The 15938-nt window shown below is 46.1% G+C and overlaps 1 protein-coding gene across 18 annotated transcripts in view; it reads right to left on the reverse strand.

The window, feature by feature from the left end:
- PRPF40B (pre-mRNA processing factor 40B) overlaps positions 1 to 15880 on the reverse strand; it is a 78618-nt gene extending 62738 nt beyond the window's left edge. For all 18 annotated transcript variants that reach the window (XM_078336765.1, XM_078336759.1, XM_078336745.1 and 15 more), the window contains exon 1: positions 15337 to 15880. In XM_078336765.1, coding sequence (XP_078192891.1) covers positions 15337 to 15450 — 114 coding nt within the window. In that variant the 5' untranslated portion in view covers positions 15451 to 15880. The remainder of the gene's footprint in view (positions 1 to 15336) is intronic.
- Between the last annotated feature and the right edge of the window lie 58 nt (positions 15881 to 15938).

Consider the following 15938-nt stretch of genomic DNA (forward strand, 5'->3'; position numbering starts at 1 on the left):
GCCACAGCTTAAGATATCGCAAGGATGCCTGGTGTGGGAGGAAGGGAAACAGTAACCTGATGCAGGTCACACACACAGCACAGGCTGTGCCAGCCCCGGGCTGTTTCCAGCCTCTCGGGTCCCAGGCTCTTTCTTTTCTGGAGGCCTCACCCCAATGATACTTAACATCTTAAAATGCCCTCACATTAAATGCATCATGCTAAATAATTGGAAAGGATTTTTATAACCTTGCTTTAGAAATGAACTATAAGGAAGTTACTTAATGTATACTTGGCTGTGAGTGACATCTCCGCCATCAGCATGCACAGAGAAGAAATCGAACAAGTTTTATAAATGTAATGAGACTATTTTGAATACTAAATTTGACAGTGAATGAAACTGACATTATATTTTATAAAGATTTCATACATATTCATACGTTATTGGTTTTTACATTTTGGCACCAATAATATTTTCAAAGGTTTCATATTTTCACAGGCTCTTAGCACTGTGCTTAAGGGGGCTGGTGGCTGAACTTGTTCTGGTGATGGAGGACTTTGACCTTCTGCATGTCCTCTAGCGAACTCTCTGGCAAGCACGCAGAGTGTCTGACATTCTTCTCCTGCTTTGGTAACAATTTTGTCTTTTTAAAGGCAAAGAAAGCCTGCACAGGCCAAGCTGTGAAGCCAAGAGGGCTGGAAGACAAATATATATATATATGTGGGGGTGCCTTTATGTATGTATGTGTGTGTATGCATATGTGTTTATGTATGTATCTACAGGTATGTGCCCATATATGTGTATGTGTGTGTCTGGGTATGTATGTATATAAGTGTATGTATGTATAAATATGTATATATGCAAATGCATAAATGTGTGTGTATATATGTATAATGTGCATATGTGTATATATGTATGTGTGTATGTCTGGTGTTTTTCTAGTGATGAGGCTCACTGATACTATACAGGAGCCTCATTTTTTTTTTTCAGAGCAAAGTTGACATTTCTGGTCAATCTATTTAACCTCTACCTCCCAAAAATTCAGGGAAGACAAGGCATAGGAAGGAGTATTTATTTGAGCACTGCTTCAGGCCATATTCAGGGACTGACTATAGCCCTGCTTGCATGGCACACAGCCTCAGATGAGGAACCAAAACAAATATGGAAGGCGACATGGGAGAGGGTCTACTCCAGCCCTGACTAACTGAAAAGAGGTGTACAGTGGAAGGGAGAAAAGCCCTTCAAAAATAACCCAGCCGTACAGCCAGGGAGGGGAAAACCGGAAGGATCAAGACAGCCCCAGTCTCCACTCCATCACTCTGTCATGCAGGCCATGACTTTTCATGGCCTGAAAAGTCAGAAAACAAATGAGCATGACTCTATGATCAGAGGAGTCATCTTCTCAAGAAGAGAAGATGTGCACAGCTAGATGCTGATAGTTACAGGAGCTGCCTCTAACAGGTGAGCAACATGCAGGAACAGATGGGGAATTTGAGTAGAGAGTAGGAAATTGTACAAAAAAAATGGAAACTTGGAGATGTCAGAAATGAAACTCTTAATATCAGAGTATAGAAATCCTTTGGCAGGTTTATCACCCAACTAGACAAAAGCAAGGCAAAAAAAATTTGTGAATTTGAGGCAAGATCAATAGAAATTAGCCAACTATAACACAGAGAGAGTAAAAACAAAGAAACAAACCAGCAACTCCCAAAACACCCAAGATGTGTGGGACAGTACCAATGGTTTCACAAATGTGATTGAAGTCTCAGGGGAAAGGAGAAGAAATATTTGAAGAACTATTTGAAGAGATAATTACTGAGAATTTCCCAAATTGAAGACAGGAAGCCACAGATTCAAGGAGCTCAGAGAACTGCAAACGGATAAATACAAAGAAAAACATACCTCACCACATCACAGTCAAACCTGAAACCAAAGGTGAGAGAACAATTTGAAAGTCGCCAGAAAGAAAAAGTTACCAAGTAGAGTAAGAAATAAAGCAGTCTTCTCAGGCAGTCTTCTGTCTTATGGGTCCACAAGATAACCTAGGAACCTTCTAGAATATTCTCCCATTTGGGAGCAATTCGCTTAGGCAGGTATCTGTTACTTGGCAAAAGCAATGGGCTGAGATGTTACATCCCACCCAATTAGCCAATTAGGAGGCCAAGCAGAGCGGCCTCCCATCTCCAGTTCTCCATACCCCTACCTTGGCTCTTGTGTCACACCCTGCCCCTCCTCTCTGCACATGCTGGGAGGCCCTGTGCTGGCTGGTGGCTTCATCACCCCTCAAACGCTATTTATTGCCTCTAAGCTGAGAGGAATCTGGGCAGGTGGAGGCTGGATAAACTAGTTGCCAACCTCAGTGACCCTGGGGTCTGACTACTGCCTGACATTCTTTCCCAGGAGCTGAGCAGCCTGGAACGACCAAAATCTGAGTCCAGCTGGTGCGCCAGTCAGGGCGCTGCTGCAAAATGCTCACTGCCACTGGCAGCAGCAGTGTTAGCAGGCAGCTGCCACTGATTCTGGCCACCACTGGTCAAGAAGATTTGGGTTTCCTCTCCCATCACCCCCAAGCTGTTAGATGCCGCACTTCCTCACTTTCTGGAAGAGGAGGAACCTTTCCTGCAGAAGCCACAAGGAGGCAGCAAAGTGCTTGTCTAAGAGCCTCAGCTGGCCTGGAGAGGTGCAGGAATTAGAAGGGAGGGGACTGCAGGATGAGAGACACAAAGGAAGCGGCTGTGGGTTCCTGAGAAGGTGCAGGTCCAGCGTGGACAGCAAGTGCAGCAGAGGGAGGAGAAGACTTGAGGCATTCCAGATCCAGGCTATGGACACGGGGATCCTGAAGATGACTCATGGTGGTGGAGTCTGCTCTCCCTCGGCCTGGGTCCCCTTCCTTCTTGCTTGACTGCCCCCCCCACCCCCAGCAGGTCCTCTGCTCTGTATTGGCAGAGATCTATCCCTGCAAATGACCCTTTGGGCAGCTGTTTTTAGGAGCTCTGCCAGGAGGCCCTCCCCATGGACTTCCTCAAGCATATAGCATGGCCCCATTGATTCATGTACTCATTCATCCATTCAACAAGTACCTATTGGGCACCTAACTCATTATGAGGCAATGTTCTAGGTGTTAGGGATACTGTGGTGAGTAAAACAGATTTTTAAAAGGTGTTTTCACAAAGCTTACATTCTATGGGGGAAAAAGACAAGAAACAAAAATAAATTAGTAAAATACACAGTTATGTCAGCGGGTAAAAGGTGCCAGGGAGAAACACAAATTTCAAGAGGCATAAGGCAGCAGAATGCAGGGGAGTGGGTGTTACCATTTAAAGTAGAGAGGGCATGGCAGGATATTTCAGTGAAGACTTGAAGCAGGTGAAGAGGTAACCCAGGGGAAGGGCGTGCTGGGCAGGGAGAGCATGCTGAGGTGTGAGCCTGCCTGGCACACTAAGGGGGGCAGCAAGGTGCCTGGGGTAGCTGGTGTGGGTGAGTGGGAGGGTGGGGGGAGACACACTGCAGAGGCAACTGGGAGGTAGATCACACAAGGCCGTATGGGCCACTGTAAGAACCACTGTTCACCTGGAATGCAATGGGACCCACTGTAGAATTCTGAGCAAAGAAGTGACATCATCTGCTCTTCAATTCAAGAGCATCTTCCGGCTGCAACAGTGAGCACAGACTGGGAGCAGGGAGACCAGCTGAAAGCTGTTTCAATTTCCACCCCATTCAGAAAGCCTAGTCAATGAAGGCCAGAAGTGGTGGCTCATGCATATAATCCCAGCACTTTGGGAGGCTGAGGTGGGTGGATCACCTGAGGTTAAGAGTTCAAGACCAGCCTGGCCAACTTGGTCTCCACAAAAAAATACAAAAATTAGCCAGGCGTGGTGGCAGGCATCTGTAATCCCAGCTCCTCAGGAAGCTGAGGCAGGAAAATCACTTGAACTCAGGAGGTGGAGGTTCAAGCGAGCCAAGATCGCATCATTGCACTCCAGTCTAGGTGACAAGAGTGAGACTCTGTCTCAAAAAAAAGAGAGAAAGCTTAGTCAATGAGCTCAGATGCCCCCTCCACCATGAAGCCTCCTCTAATCTTCCCTAAGCTTCCCCTTCTCCTGGGGGCTCTCTCACCTACGTGTGTGGATCTCTTCCAGGATTGGTCCATCTTGCCTTTGTTCTGGGATTATTGGTAAGTCTGCCCTCAACCCCACTAGACTTGAAACAATTTTTTTTTTTTTTTTTTTTTTTTTGGGTCTCTGTCCCAGGCTGGAGTGCAGTGGCATGGTCTCGGCTCACTGCAACCTTCACCTCCCGGGTTCAAGCGATTCTCCTGCCTCAGCCTCCAGAGTAGATGGGACTATAGGTGCCCATCAGTGCGCCCAGCTAATTTTTGTATTTTTAGTAGAGACAGGGTTTCACCATGTTGGCCAGGATGGTCTCGAACTCCTGACCTTGTGATCCACCCACCTTGGCCTCCCAAAGTGCTGGGATTATAGGCATGAGGCACGGCGCCCAGACTAGACTTGAAACTCTTTAAGATGGATGCCCAGTTGCTCTCACAGTTTACCTTCCCCTCTTCCTGGCCCCTCAAAGGGCCATGCACACAGTAGAAACCAAGTCAAGCTTTCCCTAAGGAGTAAGTGCTCCCACCTCTCCTTCGCTGCCTCTGAGGCTTCTTCCAGGATGTTTCTACCTGAAGCACCACAATCGTTGTATTAAATGCTTGGCCACCGTGAAAGCCCAAGTGCCTTCTGTGAGCCACATGTTACTGTCCCTCAGCACAGCCAGGTTTACAGGACACAGCTTGTCGCTGGCCCATAAGGCAGCCTGTCAGCGCTGGCAGGAAGCACACACAAACCAGAGTTTGCATAGCCAGTGGCCCCTCTGGAGGCTCCTGAGAGCAATTAAATTTATTTTTCATTTATTGATTCTTTAAACATTTATTGAGCACCTATGGTGATGCCATGCTCTCTACTAGGCAGTGGGAGCATGGAGGTAAGGAAAACTCATTTCCCAGGAGCCTACTGCAAACACAGGGTGCTGACTGGTTACAAAGCACTGGCGCAGCTACAGAAATAAAACCAAGGAGGGTCCTGAACTCCCAAGGACTCACAATCCACCCGCCACTCCTTCAGCAACTGTACCGTGCCAGGAGTTGGTTCTGAAACAGGGGTCATGGCAAGCCTCACGGGGAGACACTTGAGACTTGAAAAGCTGGGGAGGTGAGCCATGGGGGAATGGTGACATTGGGAGGGTCCCACCTCACACTCCAGTGTGGAGAAAGAGTAGTAACTAGTAGGGAGTCAGTGTGGGAACACAAGACAAAGTGCAATGGAGAATGAAGAAGATGTTCAAGGAACTGGGAAATCTAAAGGAAAAGGAGCACACTGTAAGCACGGAGCACGTTCATGTGGCAGCAAGTGGCTGGCAGGGCTGTAGTTCCACGCCACGTGTTGCAGGAGATAAGCCAAGCTGGGACTGAATCTGGATGGGCTTGAAGGCCAACCAGAGGATGCTCCGCTGTAGGTAGTGGAGAGCCACTGATGGCAGCATGGAGAATTTAGAGAATGGAGACAGGGACAGCAAAGAGAGGAACAGTCATGGAGGTGTGCACAACAGTCGTGTAAAGAATCAGTTCCAACTGGGCAACTCACTCATGAGCTGCTTGTCCACAGACATAGTTATTATGTACAAAACCTTGTGCCGTTTGAAGGTGGGATAAGACAGATGGGCAGAAAACAAAGAAAAATAAAACCCAGTTTATGTGGAAGATTTTAAATCAAGGGAGAGACAGACACCAGTAAAACTCAAGCACCCTATTCCTTAAGGTCCATGAAGTGATGCTCTTCTTGGTCTCCCACTCACATTTCCCACACTCCTCAGCTCCTGCAGATTTTCATTCTCTTCTGCCTGTGTTCCCTAAGGGTTGCTCCAGCGCCTGGACTCTCCTCTTATGTCACAGGACATTCCAAGATGACTTCAGATTTCCCTATGGCCTCAAACATCAGCTATACGATGATGATTCCCAAATCCACTCCCAATTACAATCTCTTCTCTGAGTCACAGAGCTGTATATGCAAGCGCTCAACTGCACATCGCAACTGATTGCCAACTGGCACCTCCAACTCAATCTATTCAAATGAAACTCATAACCTTTTCTTCTCACCCCCAACCCTGCAGCTGCACTTGTGCCTCTGGTCTCAATGCACATCCACCAGCCTCATCCACTGCCAAAGCCTGAACTGGGCATCATTGGTGCCTGAGCTCCTGTACCCATTTATGCAATCTCTCACCAAGCCCTGTCATGATCTACATCTTAAGTGTCTTCCCCTCAGTAACCACCCTAAACTGGGCCACCAACTGATCTCCCTGGCTTGTTTTACTCTTTCAATCTATGCTTCATACTAAGCCAGAGACATCTAAAGTGCAGGTCTAATTCCACACTCTGGTTTCAGAATTCATTAATGGGTCTTCATTTTTCTTAGGATAAAGTTCAGTGATGGCCTATAAAGATTTTTGTGACAGCTCTTCAGCCTGGATGTATATTCCATTGTATGCATGTGCAATGATTTATTTAATTAGTCCTCTAATGAGAGATGTTTGAGTTGGCTTTTGCTAAACTTTTGCAGTATAAACATTGCTCCAGTTGATAACTCTTCTCTTTTGAAGAGATGAGGTCTCACTTTGTCCCATGCTGGAGTGCAGTGGTGTGATCATAGCTCACTGCTGCCTTGAACTCCTGGGCTCAAGAGATCGTCCCACCTCAGCCTCCTAAGTGGCTGGGACTACTGCACCCAGCTAATTTTTTTATTTTCATTTTTTGTAGAGACGGGGGTCTCACCACTTTGCCCGGGCTGGTCTTGAACTCCTGGACTTAGGCAATCTTACCACCTTGGCTTCCCTAAGTGCCAGGATTACAGAGGTGACCACCACACCTGGCTAATTTTATATAAAATTTATTTTGTATATGTGCAAGTACATTGGATCAGAAATTCTATGCATTTGTAAATTCTGACAAGTCTTAATTATAGTTCTAACAGTAACATGAGAGGGCTTATTATCCTATAACCATGCCAAAGCTAAGTGTCCAACATCTAGATTTTTTGTCAATCTGTGGGTGAAAAATTATATCTAAATGTAGTTTCTTTTTTTTTTTTAATTTTTCTTTAAAAAAAAAAAATAGAGACAGGGTTTCACTGTGTTGCCCAGGCTGGTCTCAAACTGCTGCACTCAGGCAATCTGCCCACCTCAACCTCCCAAAGTGCTGGGATTACAGGCATGAGCCACCACCCCTGGCCCTAAATGCAGTTTCAATTGTCCTATGAGGTTCAGTATTTTTTCATGTTTAAGAGACATTTACTTTTCCATTAACCATTCCATTTTCTTACTGAATTTTTGTTATTTTCCATATTGATTTGTAGAGATTTTGTACATAATAAGCAAATTAGTCCCTCTGACTATGCTATGAGTTGCAAATATTTTCCCTACTTTACCATTTGTCTTTATGGTGTTTTTTGCTCTGTAGAAATTATAGATTTTTATGTTGACAGAATTTGTCTTTTTTTAAGCTATGAGAAAATGTGTGCCATTCTGGAAAACACTTTCTCGACTGTGACATTTTACATTTAATTTGTGGTTTTATTCTTTTACATTTATTGATTTATTTATAAATGGAGTCTCACTCTGTCATCCAGGCTGGAGTGCAGTTGCACAATCTCAGCTCACTGCAACCTCTGTCTTCCAGATTCAAGCAATTCTTCGCCCTCAGCCTCCCGAGTAGCTGGGATTACAGGTGCCTGCCAACATGCCTGGTTAATTCTTTGTATTTTCAGTAGAGACGGGGTTTCGCCATGTTGGCTAAGCTGGTCTGGAACTCCTGACCTTGAGTGATCCACCTGCCTCAGCCTCCCAAAGTGTTGGGGTTACAGGCATGAGCCACCACACCCAGCCTAAATTATGCTGTCTTGATCAAAAAGCTTATGTGTGTGCTAGTGTCCTCTGGATTTCACTATATTAACTATTGTATTAATATGTGGTACAGCGATTCTCCTCTCATTAACCTTACCTTTCAAAATGTTCTCATGGCTATTCTTTTTGTTGTGTTTTGCTTGTTTTTCATCCTGAGGATGCTACTGAAGCAATATGGTTATCCCTGATGCAAAAATGTCAATATGAATTTATGTTCAGGTTGTGTACTCTGTTGGTATTTTTATTAGATTTGTGTTAAACTTATGGATTAATTTATGGAGAGCTGACATCTTTGTAACAGTGAGTCTTTCTACCCAAAAATAGAATATGCCTTCCCATTTATTCAAATTTCCTTTGGTGGCATTTTCATTTTTGGTACTGATATGGTTTGGTTCTATGTCCCCACCCAAATCTCATCTTGAATGGTAATCCTCATAATCCCCACATCTCCAGCGAGGGACCTGGTGGGAGGTGATTGGATCATGGGGGCAGTTTCCCCATGCTGTTCTTGTAAGAGTGACTTCTGTGCGACCTGATGGTTATATAAGTGTTCCTCCTTCACACTTATTCTCTCTCGTCACCTTGTGAAGAAGGTGCCTGCTTCCCCTTCACTTTTTGCCATGATTGTAAGTTTCCTGAGGCCTCCCCAGCCATGCAGAACCGTAAGTCAATTAAACGTCCTTCCTTTATAAATTACTCAATCTCTGGATCTTTTTTTTTGAGACAGTCTTGCTCTGTCACCCAAGCTAGAGTGCAGTGGTACAATCTCGGCTTACTACAACTTCCACCTCCCGGGTTCAAGCGATTCTCTTGCCTCAGCCTCTCGAGTAGCTGGGACTACAGGTGCCTGCCACCATACCTGGCTAATTTTTTGTATTTTTAGTAGAGACGGGGTTTCACCATGTTAGCCAGGATGGTCTCGAACTCCTAACCTCATGATCCACCTCCCGAAGTGCTGAGATTACAGGTGTGAGGCACCATGCCTGGCCCTGGTATTATCTTTATAGCAGTATGAGAACAGACTAATGCAGGTACCTAGATCTAGCACATTTATTGTGCTTGGTTTACTGTGTTGTTGCTGTTGTAAACAATACAATTTATTCTCTTATATTCTCAAACAGGTGGTTTTAAAAAATGTACTCATTTGTACCAATTTTCCTAAAGTATCTTATTTGTATTAGCATTTCAGTTGATATCCTTGAATTTTTCAGGTAGACTATCATTCATAAATATTTTAACTTTTCTAGTTTTTATATCTCATTTCCTTTCTCTTCTTTAATTACGTAGGCCAGTACTTCCAAAGGAAAATTAAATAAAAAGAGTCACAGGGGCCATCCTTGTTACACACATAATTAATGAGAATAATCCAGATTTCTTCAGTAAGCATGATTCTGGCCTTTGGAGTAAAATGTGTTGATTTTATCATGTTACAGAAGCTGGATGTTTCATTCGGTTTTGTCTGTGATTCTCTAACCTGGGGGCTGATATCTCAGAGGGTTTTGATATATGTGTGAGACTCTTCCTTTGCAAATGGTTTCTCTTCCCTCACAGAAAAAACCAAACCAAAACAAAACAAAACAGTATACAGATCTCAAGTGGAGTGTATGCTGACTTAAATTGCATTGCAAATCCCAAGGTAACTTGGTAATGGTCAACAGCTTTATTTGACTCCCTAGGAAGATAAAATACTTGAGCCAACAACAGCAAGATCCTGTGTCCTCTGGATCCCAGGAGGTAACAGCCCTAGCTAAAACAGCAACTAGTCTTGCTCTAGTGGACAAGAGTCGGGAGGGGCTGTGCTATCAAAGTCTGGGTCCTAGAGACAGACCACCTGGCAGGAGGCAATCAGACCCAAGCCCTAAGAGTACTAGCAACAGCTAACATTTTTTGAACACTTGCTATGTACTACCTGCTTGTTTCAGTAGTAAGTGATTTACTCCTTGCAACCATTCTATGAAGTGGAGACTATAATTTCCCCACAGATGATGAAACTGAGGCACAGTAATGTGACTTGCTTAAGGTCTTAAACTGGCAGGTGATAGAGGCAATTTCAAACCAGTTTGACTCTAGAGCCTATGTTCTTTTTTTTGTTTGTTTTTTGTTTTGAGCCTATGTTCTTTTCAATTGTTTAGTTCTACGTACTCACAGAGCCTGTTTTTGGAGGTTTTTTTTTTTTTGAGATGGAGTCTCACTCTGTCGCCCAGGCTGGAGTGCAGTGGCATGATCTTGGCTCGCTGCAACCTCCACCTCCCAGGTTCAAGCAGTTCTCTGCCTCAGCCTCCCAAGTATTACAGGCGCTTGCCATGATGCCCAGCTGATTTTTATATTTTTAGTAGAGATGGGGTTTCACTATCTTGGCCAGGCTGGTCTTGAACTCCTGACCTTATGATCCACCCACGTTGGCCTCCCAAAGTGCTGGGATTACAGGCGTGAGCCACCACACCTGGCCTTTTTTTTTTTGAGACAGGGTCTCACTCTGTCACCCAGGCTGGAGTGCAGTGGTGCGACCATGACTCACTGCAGCCTTGACCTCCCTAGGTTAAAGCAGTCCTCCTACCTCAGCCTCCTGAATAGCTGGAACCACAGGTGCCCACCACCACGCCCAGCTAATTTTTGTATTTTTAGCAGAGATGGGGTTTCACCACGTTACCCAGGCTGGTCTCGAACTCCTAAACTCAAGTGATGTGCTCATCTTGGCCTGCCAAAGGACTGGGATTACAGGCATAAGCTCCCAGGCCTGGCCAGAGCCTATTTTCTTAACCACGGTGTTCTAATCCCCCAGAAGACAGAGCGTGGGGCCCTGAGGAAAGATTCAGGAGGAACCTTGAACCTCGAACCTTGGCCTCCATTGTAAGCAACATCTACCCCAGGGAAAGAGTGACTGACTGTGAAAGACTACTGTAGAGCAGGGGTCCTCAACTACTGGTCCATGGCCTATTAGGAAATGGGCCACGCAGCAAGAGATGGCAGCAGGCAAGTGACCATCACCACCTGAGCTCCGCCTCCTGTCAGATCAGCAATGGCATTAGATTTTCATAGGAGAATCTATCGTAAACTGCACGTGCAAGTTTTTAGCCAGGCGCGGTGGCTCACGCCTGTAATCCCAGCACTTTGGGAGGCCGAGGCGGGTGGATCACGAGGTCAAGAGATCGAGACCATCCTGGTCAACATGGTGAAACCCCGTCTCTACTAAAAATAAAAAAAATTAGCTGGGCATGGTAGCACGTGCCTGTAATCCCACCTACTCAGGAGGCTAAGGCAGGAGAATTGCCTGAACCCAGGAGGCGGAGGTTGCGGTGAGCCCAGATCGCACCATTGCACTCCAGCCTGGGTAACAAGAGCGAAACTCCGTCTCAAAAAAAAAAAAAAAAAAAGAAGAGCAAGAGATGAAGTCAGACAGGCAACAGGGGCTGGGCTTTGAGCTTTTATCCTGAGGAAGATGGGGGACTTTGAACAGAACCAGGATGTGAGTAGATTGCCAATCTAATAGGAATACCCCAGCTGCTATGAATAAACTAAAGAGGGGCAGTAAGAATGAAAGCAGGGAGACCCGTTAGGGAACTCTTGTTATAGTCCAGGTAAGAGATGATGGATAATGGGGAGTTGGACTAGGAGACAGTTGAAAATTGATAAGATAGGGTCAGATACTGGATATATTCTGAAGGGGTTGTGTTTCTACCATCCACCCAGGTTCTTAGGCCAAAAATCTCAGTCTCATCCTTGATCCTTCCCTTTTCCTCATATCCCATATCTGATCCATCAGCAAGTCCTTGTGGTTCTATTTCCAAAATGTGCCAAAGTCACAGTTCCTGTTCATCTTTACCACCCCCACATGTCAGCTAAACCACCTGGGTTTACGTCTTACCCGGATCACTGCAATACCCTCTTACCCGATCTCACTCTCACCCGGATCACTGCAATACCCTCTCACCTGATCTCGCTCTCACCCGGATCACTGCAATACCCTTTCACCCGATCTCGCTCTCACCCGGATCACTGCAATACCCTCTCACCCGATCTCGCTCTCACCCGGATCACTGCAATACCCTCTTACCCGATCTCACTCTCACCCGGATCACTGCAATACCCTCTCACCCGATCTCGCTCTCACCCGGATCACTGCAATACCCTCTCACCTGATCTCGCTCTCACCCGGATCACTGCAATACTCTCTCACCTAATCTCACTGCTTCCTTTTTTGCCCCCTGGGATCTACTCTTTACAAGCTGCCGGAGGGATCATTTTTAAGCTTAAATCATATCATAGGATGCCCCTGCTTGTGATCCTTAAAGAGCTTTGCAATGAACTAAGAATACAGGCCAAAATCCAAACTGAGAACTACACAGGCTGGCATGGGCTGCCCTCTGATGACTTCTCTGTTTTCAACTCTTTCCCTCTTTCTCATGATCACCCTGCTCCAGCCACATAAGGCTCCTTCCTGTTCCTCAAACACCAAACTCCTTCCTGCTTTGGAGCCAGAGCTTTCTCCTCTGGTGGGGTCAGTGTACCCCAGCTTGTTGCATGACTGGTCACCTATCAACCATCAAATATCAGCTCAATCATCACCTCTTCATAGAAGACCATCCTGAGAACTTTCATGTAGCGCAGATACTATACTATATATACTAACTATAGCTAGTACAGTCCACCACACTGTGTAAACAGAAAGCTCACAATCTTGAGCAGGAAGCTGCCCTTTAGAAATCCCTGTATCCATACTACAAGGATGTCCAGGTCTCTTTTTATCCAATAGTAGGGAGGACTGAGGACCAGAGGGGAAGTTTGAGTCTCCAGACACCAAACAGGAGATGATGGTGACCACCACCTTTCCCTCGTGACGTCTTGTGGGAGGGAATTACCTCAGGCAGCTGGGAGCCAAGAGTTTTCCTTTCTCCTCTCTCACTCAAGAAGTTATGGCTCGGTGCAGTGGCTCACACCTGTAATCCAGCATTTCGGTAGGCCGAGGCAGTGGATCATTTGAGGCCAGGAGTTCGAGACAAGCCTGGCCAACATGGCGAAACCCGATCTCTACTAAAAATACAAAAATTAGCCGGGTGTGATGGCAGGCACCTTTAATTCCAGCTACTTGTGAGGCTGAGGCAGGAGAATCACTTGAATCCAGGAGGTGGAGGTTACAGAGAGCCAAGATTGTGCCACTGTACTCCAGCCTGGGTGACAGAGCAAGACTCTGCCTCAAAATCAATCATGCTCTCCTCCCGCCACCCAAGATGCCGAAAGGAAAGAAGGCCAAGGGAAAGAAGGTGGCTTCGGCCCCGGCTGCCGTGAAGAAGCAGGAGGCCAGTAAAGTGGTGAATCCTGTTTGAGAAACGGCCTAAGAATTTTGGCACTGGACAGGACATCCAGCCCCAAAGAGACCTCACCCACTTTGTGAAATGGCCCCACTCTATCAGGTTGCAGCAGCAGCAAGCCATCCTCTATAAAGTGCCTCCTGTGATTAACCAGTTCACCCAGGCCCTGGCCCACCAAAGAGCTACTCAGCTGCTTAAGCTGCCCACAAATACAGACCAGATACAAAGCAAGAGAAGAAGCAGAGGCTGTTGGCCTAGGCCAAGAAGAAAGCTGCTGGCAAAGGGCACGTCCCCACTAAGAGACCACCTGTCCTTCGAGCAGGAGTTAACACCGTCACCACCTTGTGTAGAACAAGAAAGTTCAGCCGGTGGTGACTGCATACGACGTGGATCCCACTGAGCTGGTTGTCTTCTTGCCTGCCCTGTGCAAAATGGGAGTCCCTTACTGCATTATCAAAGGGAAGGCAAGACTGGGACGTCTAGTCCACAGGAAAACCTGCACCACTGTTGCCTTCACACAGGTTAACTCAGAAGACAAAGGTGCTTTGGCTAAGCTGGTAGAAACTATCAGGACCAATTACAACGACAGATATGAAAAGATCCACCATTACTGGGGTGGCAATGTCCTGGGTCCCAAGTCTGTGGCTTGCATCGCCAAGCTTGAAAAGGCAAAGGCTAAAGAACTTGCCACTAAAACTGGGTTAAATGTACACTGTTGAGTTTTCTGTACATAAAAACAATAAAATACAAAAAATCAATCAATAAATAAAAAGAAGTTGTGTAGCACCTTTTTTTCCTCCCCATTGTAAAATATGGCTAGGCATGGTGGCTCACTCCTGTAATCCCAGCACTTTGGGAGGCTGAGGTGGGTGGATCATTTGAGGTCAGGAGTTTGCGACCAGCCCGGCCAACATGATGAAACCTCCTCTATTAAAAACACAAAAATTAGCCAAGCATGGTGGTGCATGCCTGCAATCCTAGCTACATGCGATTCAGGAGAATCGCTTGAACCCAGGAGGTACAGGTTGCAGTGAGCCGAGATCACACCATTGCACTCCAGCCTCAGTGAGAGAGGAAGGCTCTGACTCAAAAAAAAAAAAAAAAAAAAAAAAAGGCTGGGGGGGCGCTCACGCCTGTAATCCCAACACTTTGGGAGGCCGAGGCGGATGGATCACAAGGTCAGGAGTTCGAGACCAGCCTGCCCAAGATGGTAAAACCTCGTCTTTACTAAAATTACAAAAATTAGCTGGGCACGGTGGCGCGTGCCTGTAATCCCAGCTACTCGGGAAGCTGAGTCAGGAGACCCGGGAGGCGGAGGTTGCACTGAGCCGAGATCACACCACTGCACACTAGCCTGGGCGACAGCGAAAGACTCTGTCTCAAAAAAAAAAGTGCCACGCATAGAAAAATTGGAAAATAATTAGAGAAAAAAACTACCCCAACCACTTGGGTATAAAATATGTTAACACTCTGGTGCATTTCCTTCAACTGTCTTTTCTTCTATATGTTTTTAATAGTTATGAATTCATATATATTTAATACTAATAACAATATTATTAATGTTCTATGTAATCACTTTTTAATGCAAATTATTTCATTGGTTTTCTGATATTTTCACAAGTTTACATAATACATTTAATCAAGTGCTTGTTAAAAAATAAAACTCACAATCTTTCATGGGAGTTAAAATAAGTATGTACTCATTAAGCAACTCCACAGATCAGTAAAGGAGGTGGGCACTCTTGAAGCAGAGGGCCATCGTATACCTTCAGGGCCAGAAAGGCCAGTCTCTCATTTGGCACTTGAATTCCCTGGCAATGTCCATGTGATGTGTGCTTGACACCTCTGCTGGACAGCTTTGGAACTGAATCTTATTCTGAGCTGAAGTGTGTTTCTCTATAGCTGCTACACTTTAGTGCCTCAAAAAGGAAGCATAAAACAAACAGAATTCCTCTTTTAGACAACAGCCCTAGTCTTCCGGGGCATCTTTCACAGCCCGAAATTCCCAATTTTTCCAACAGGCCCGTTCTCCCATCCCAAGATTCCTTCCAAGGCACTCTCCTCTGAAGGTGCTTCCACTGGTTTTCTCTCTTACCTTCCGGCGACCACAAGTGGCCCCAGCAGTCCAGGTGGGGTCGGGCTGACGGGACCAAGTGGACACCGCTCCTTTTCGCAGGGTCTTTTCCTTCTTAGCAAAGCGGCCCACCATCCTCCATCCGCTCCTCAGATAGCCTCCCTGCTCTTTCTGTCCGCCACATCTCCCTGGCTACACTACCTCTCCGTCTAGTGCCTAACAGGTAGGCCTGACAGAATAGTTTCTCAAAAGGCGCTGGAAGAGTCAAACAATGCATAATTCTTGCTGTGCAACCCTCAGACTGCCACACCTCGTGGGAATTGGAAGTCGAAATCCAGTCCGCGGTCCCACCCTCCCGGCGTTGTTGCTTCAATTAGCCCCACTCAGTCTCAACCTAAGTAAGTCTCGCCTTTCCCTTTTCTCGCCACCCCTTCGATCCGTGTTACCTCTCCGGTGCCTATATTCCCTAACGTTTCCCTATATGCTGTCCAAACTAGGAAAATCTTTACTCTCCGCTGTTACCAAAATATCTACACCTTCGGGATTATGGCCACGCCCCCTTCACGCACGCTGCCAAGACGAACCGGAAGAAATTGCCAGCCCCTGGTTCGTAAGCCGGAAGT

This window comes from Callithrix jacchus, chromosome 9, assembly GCF_049354715.1.
Source record: "Callithrix jacchus isolate 240 chromosome 9, calJac240_pri, whole genome shotgun sequence".
NCBI classification, from domain to species: domain Eukaryota; kingdom Metazoa; phylum Chordata; class Mammalia; order Primates; family Cebidae; genus Callithrix; species Callithrix jacchus.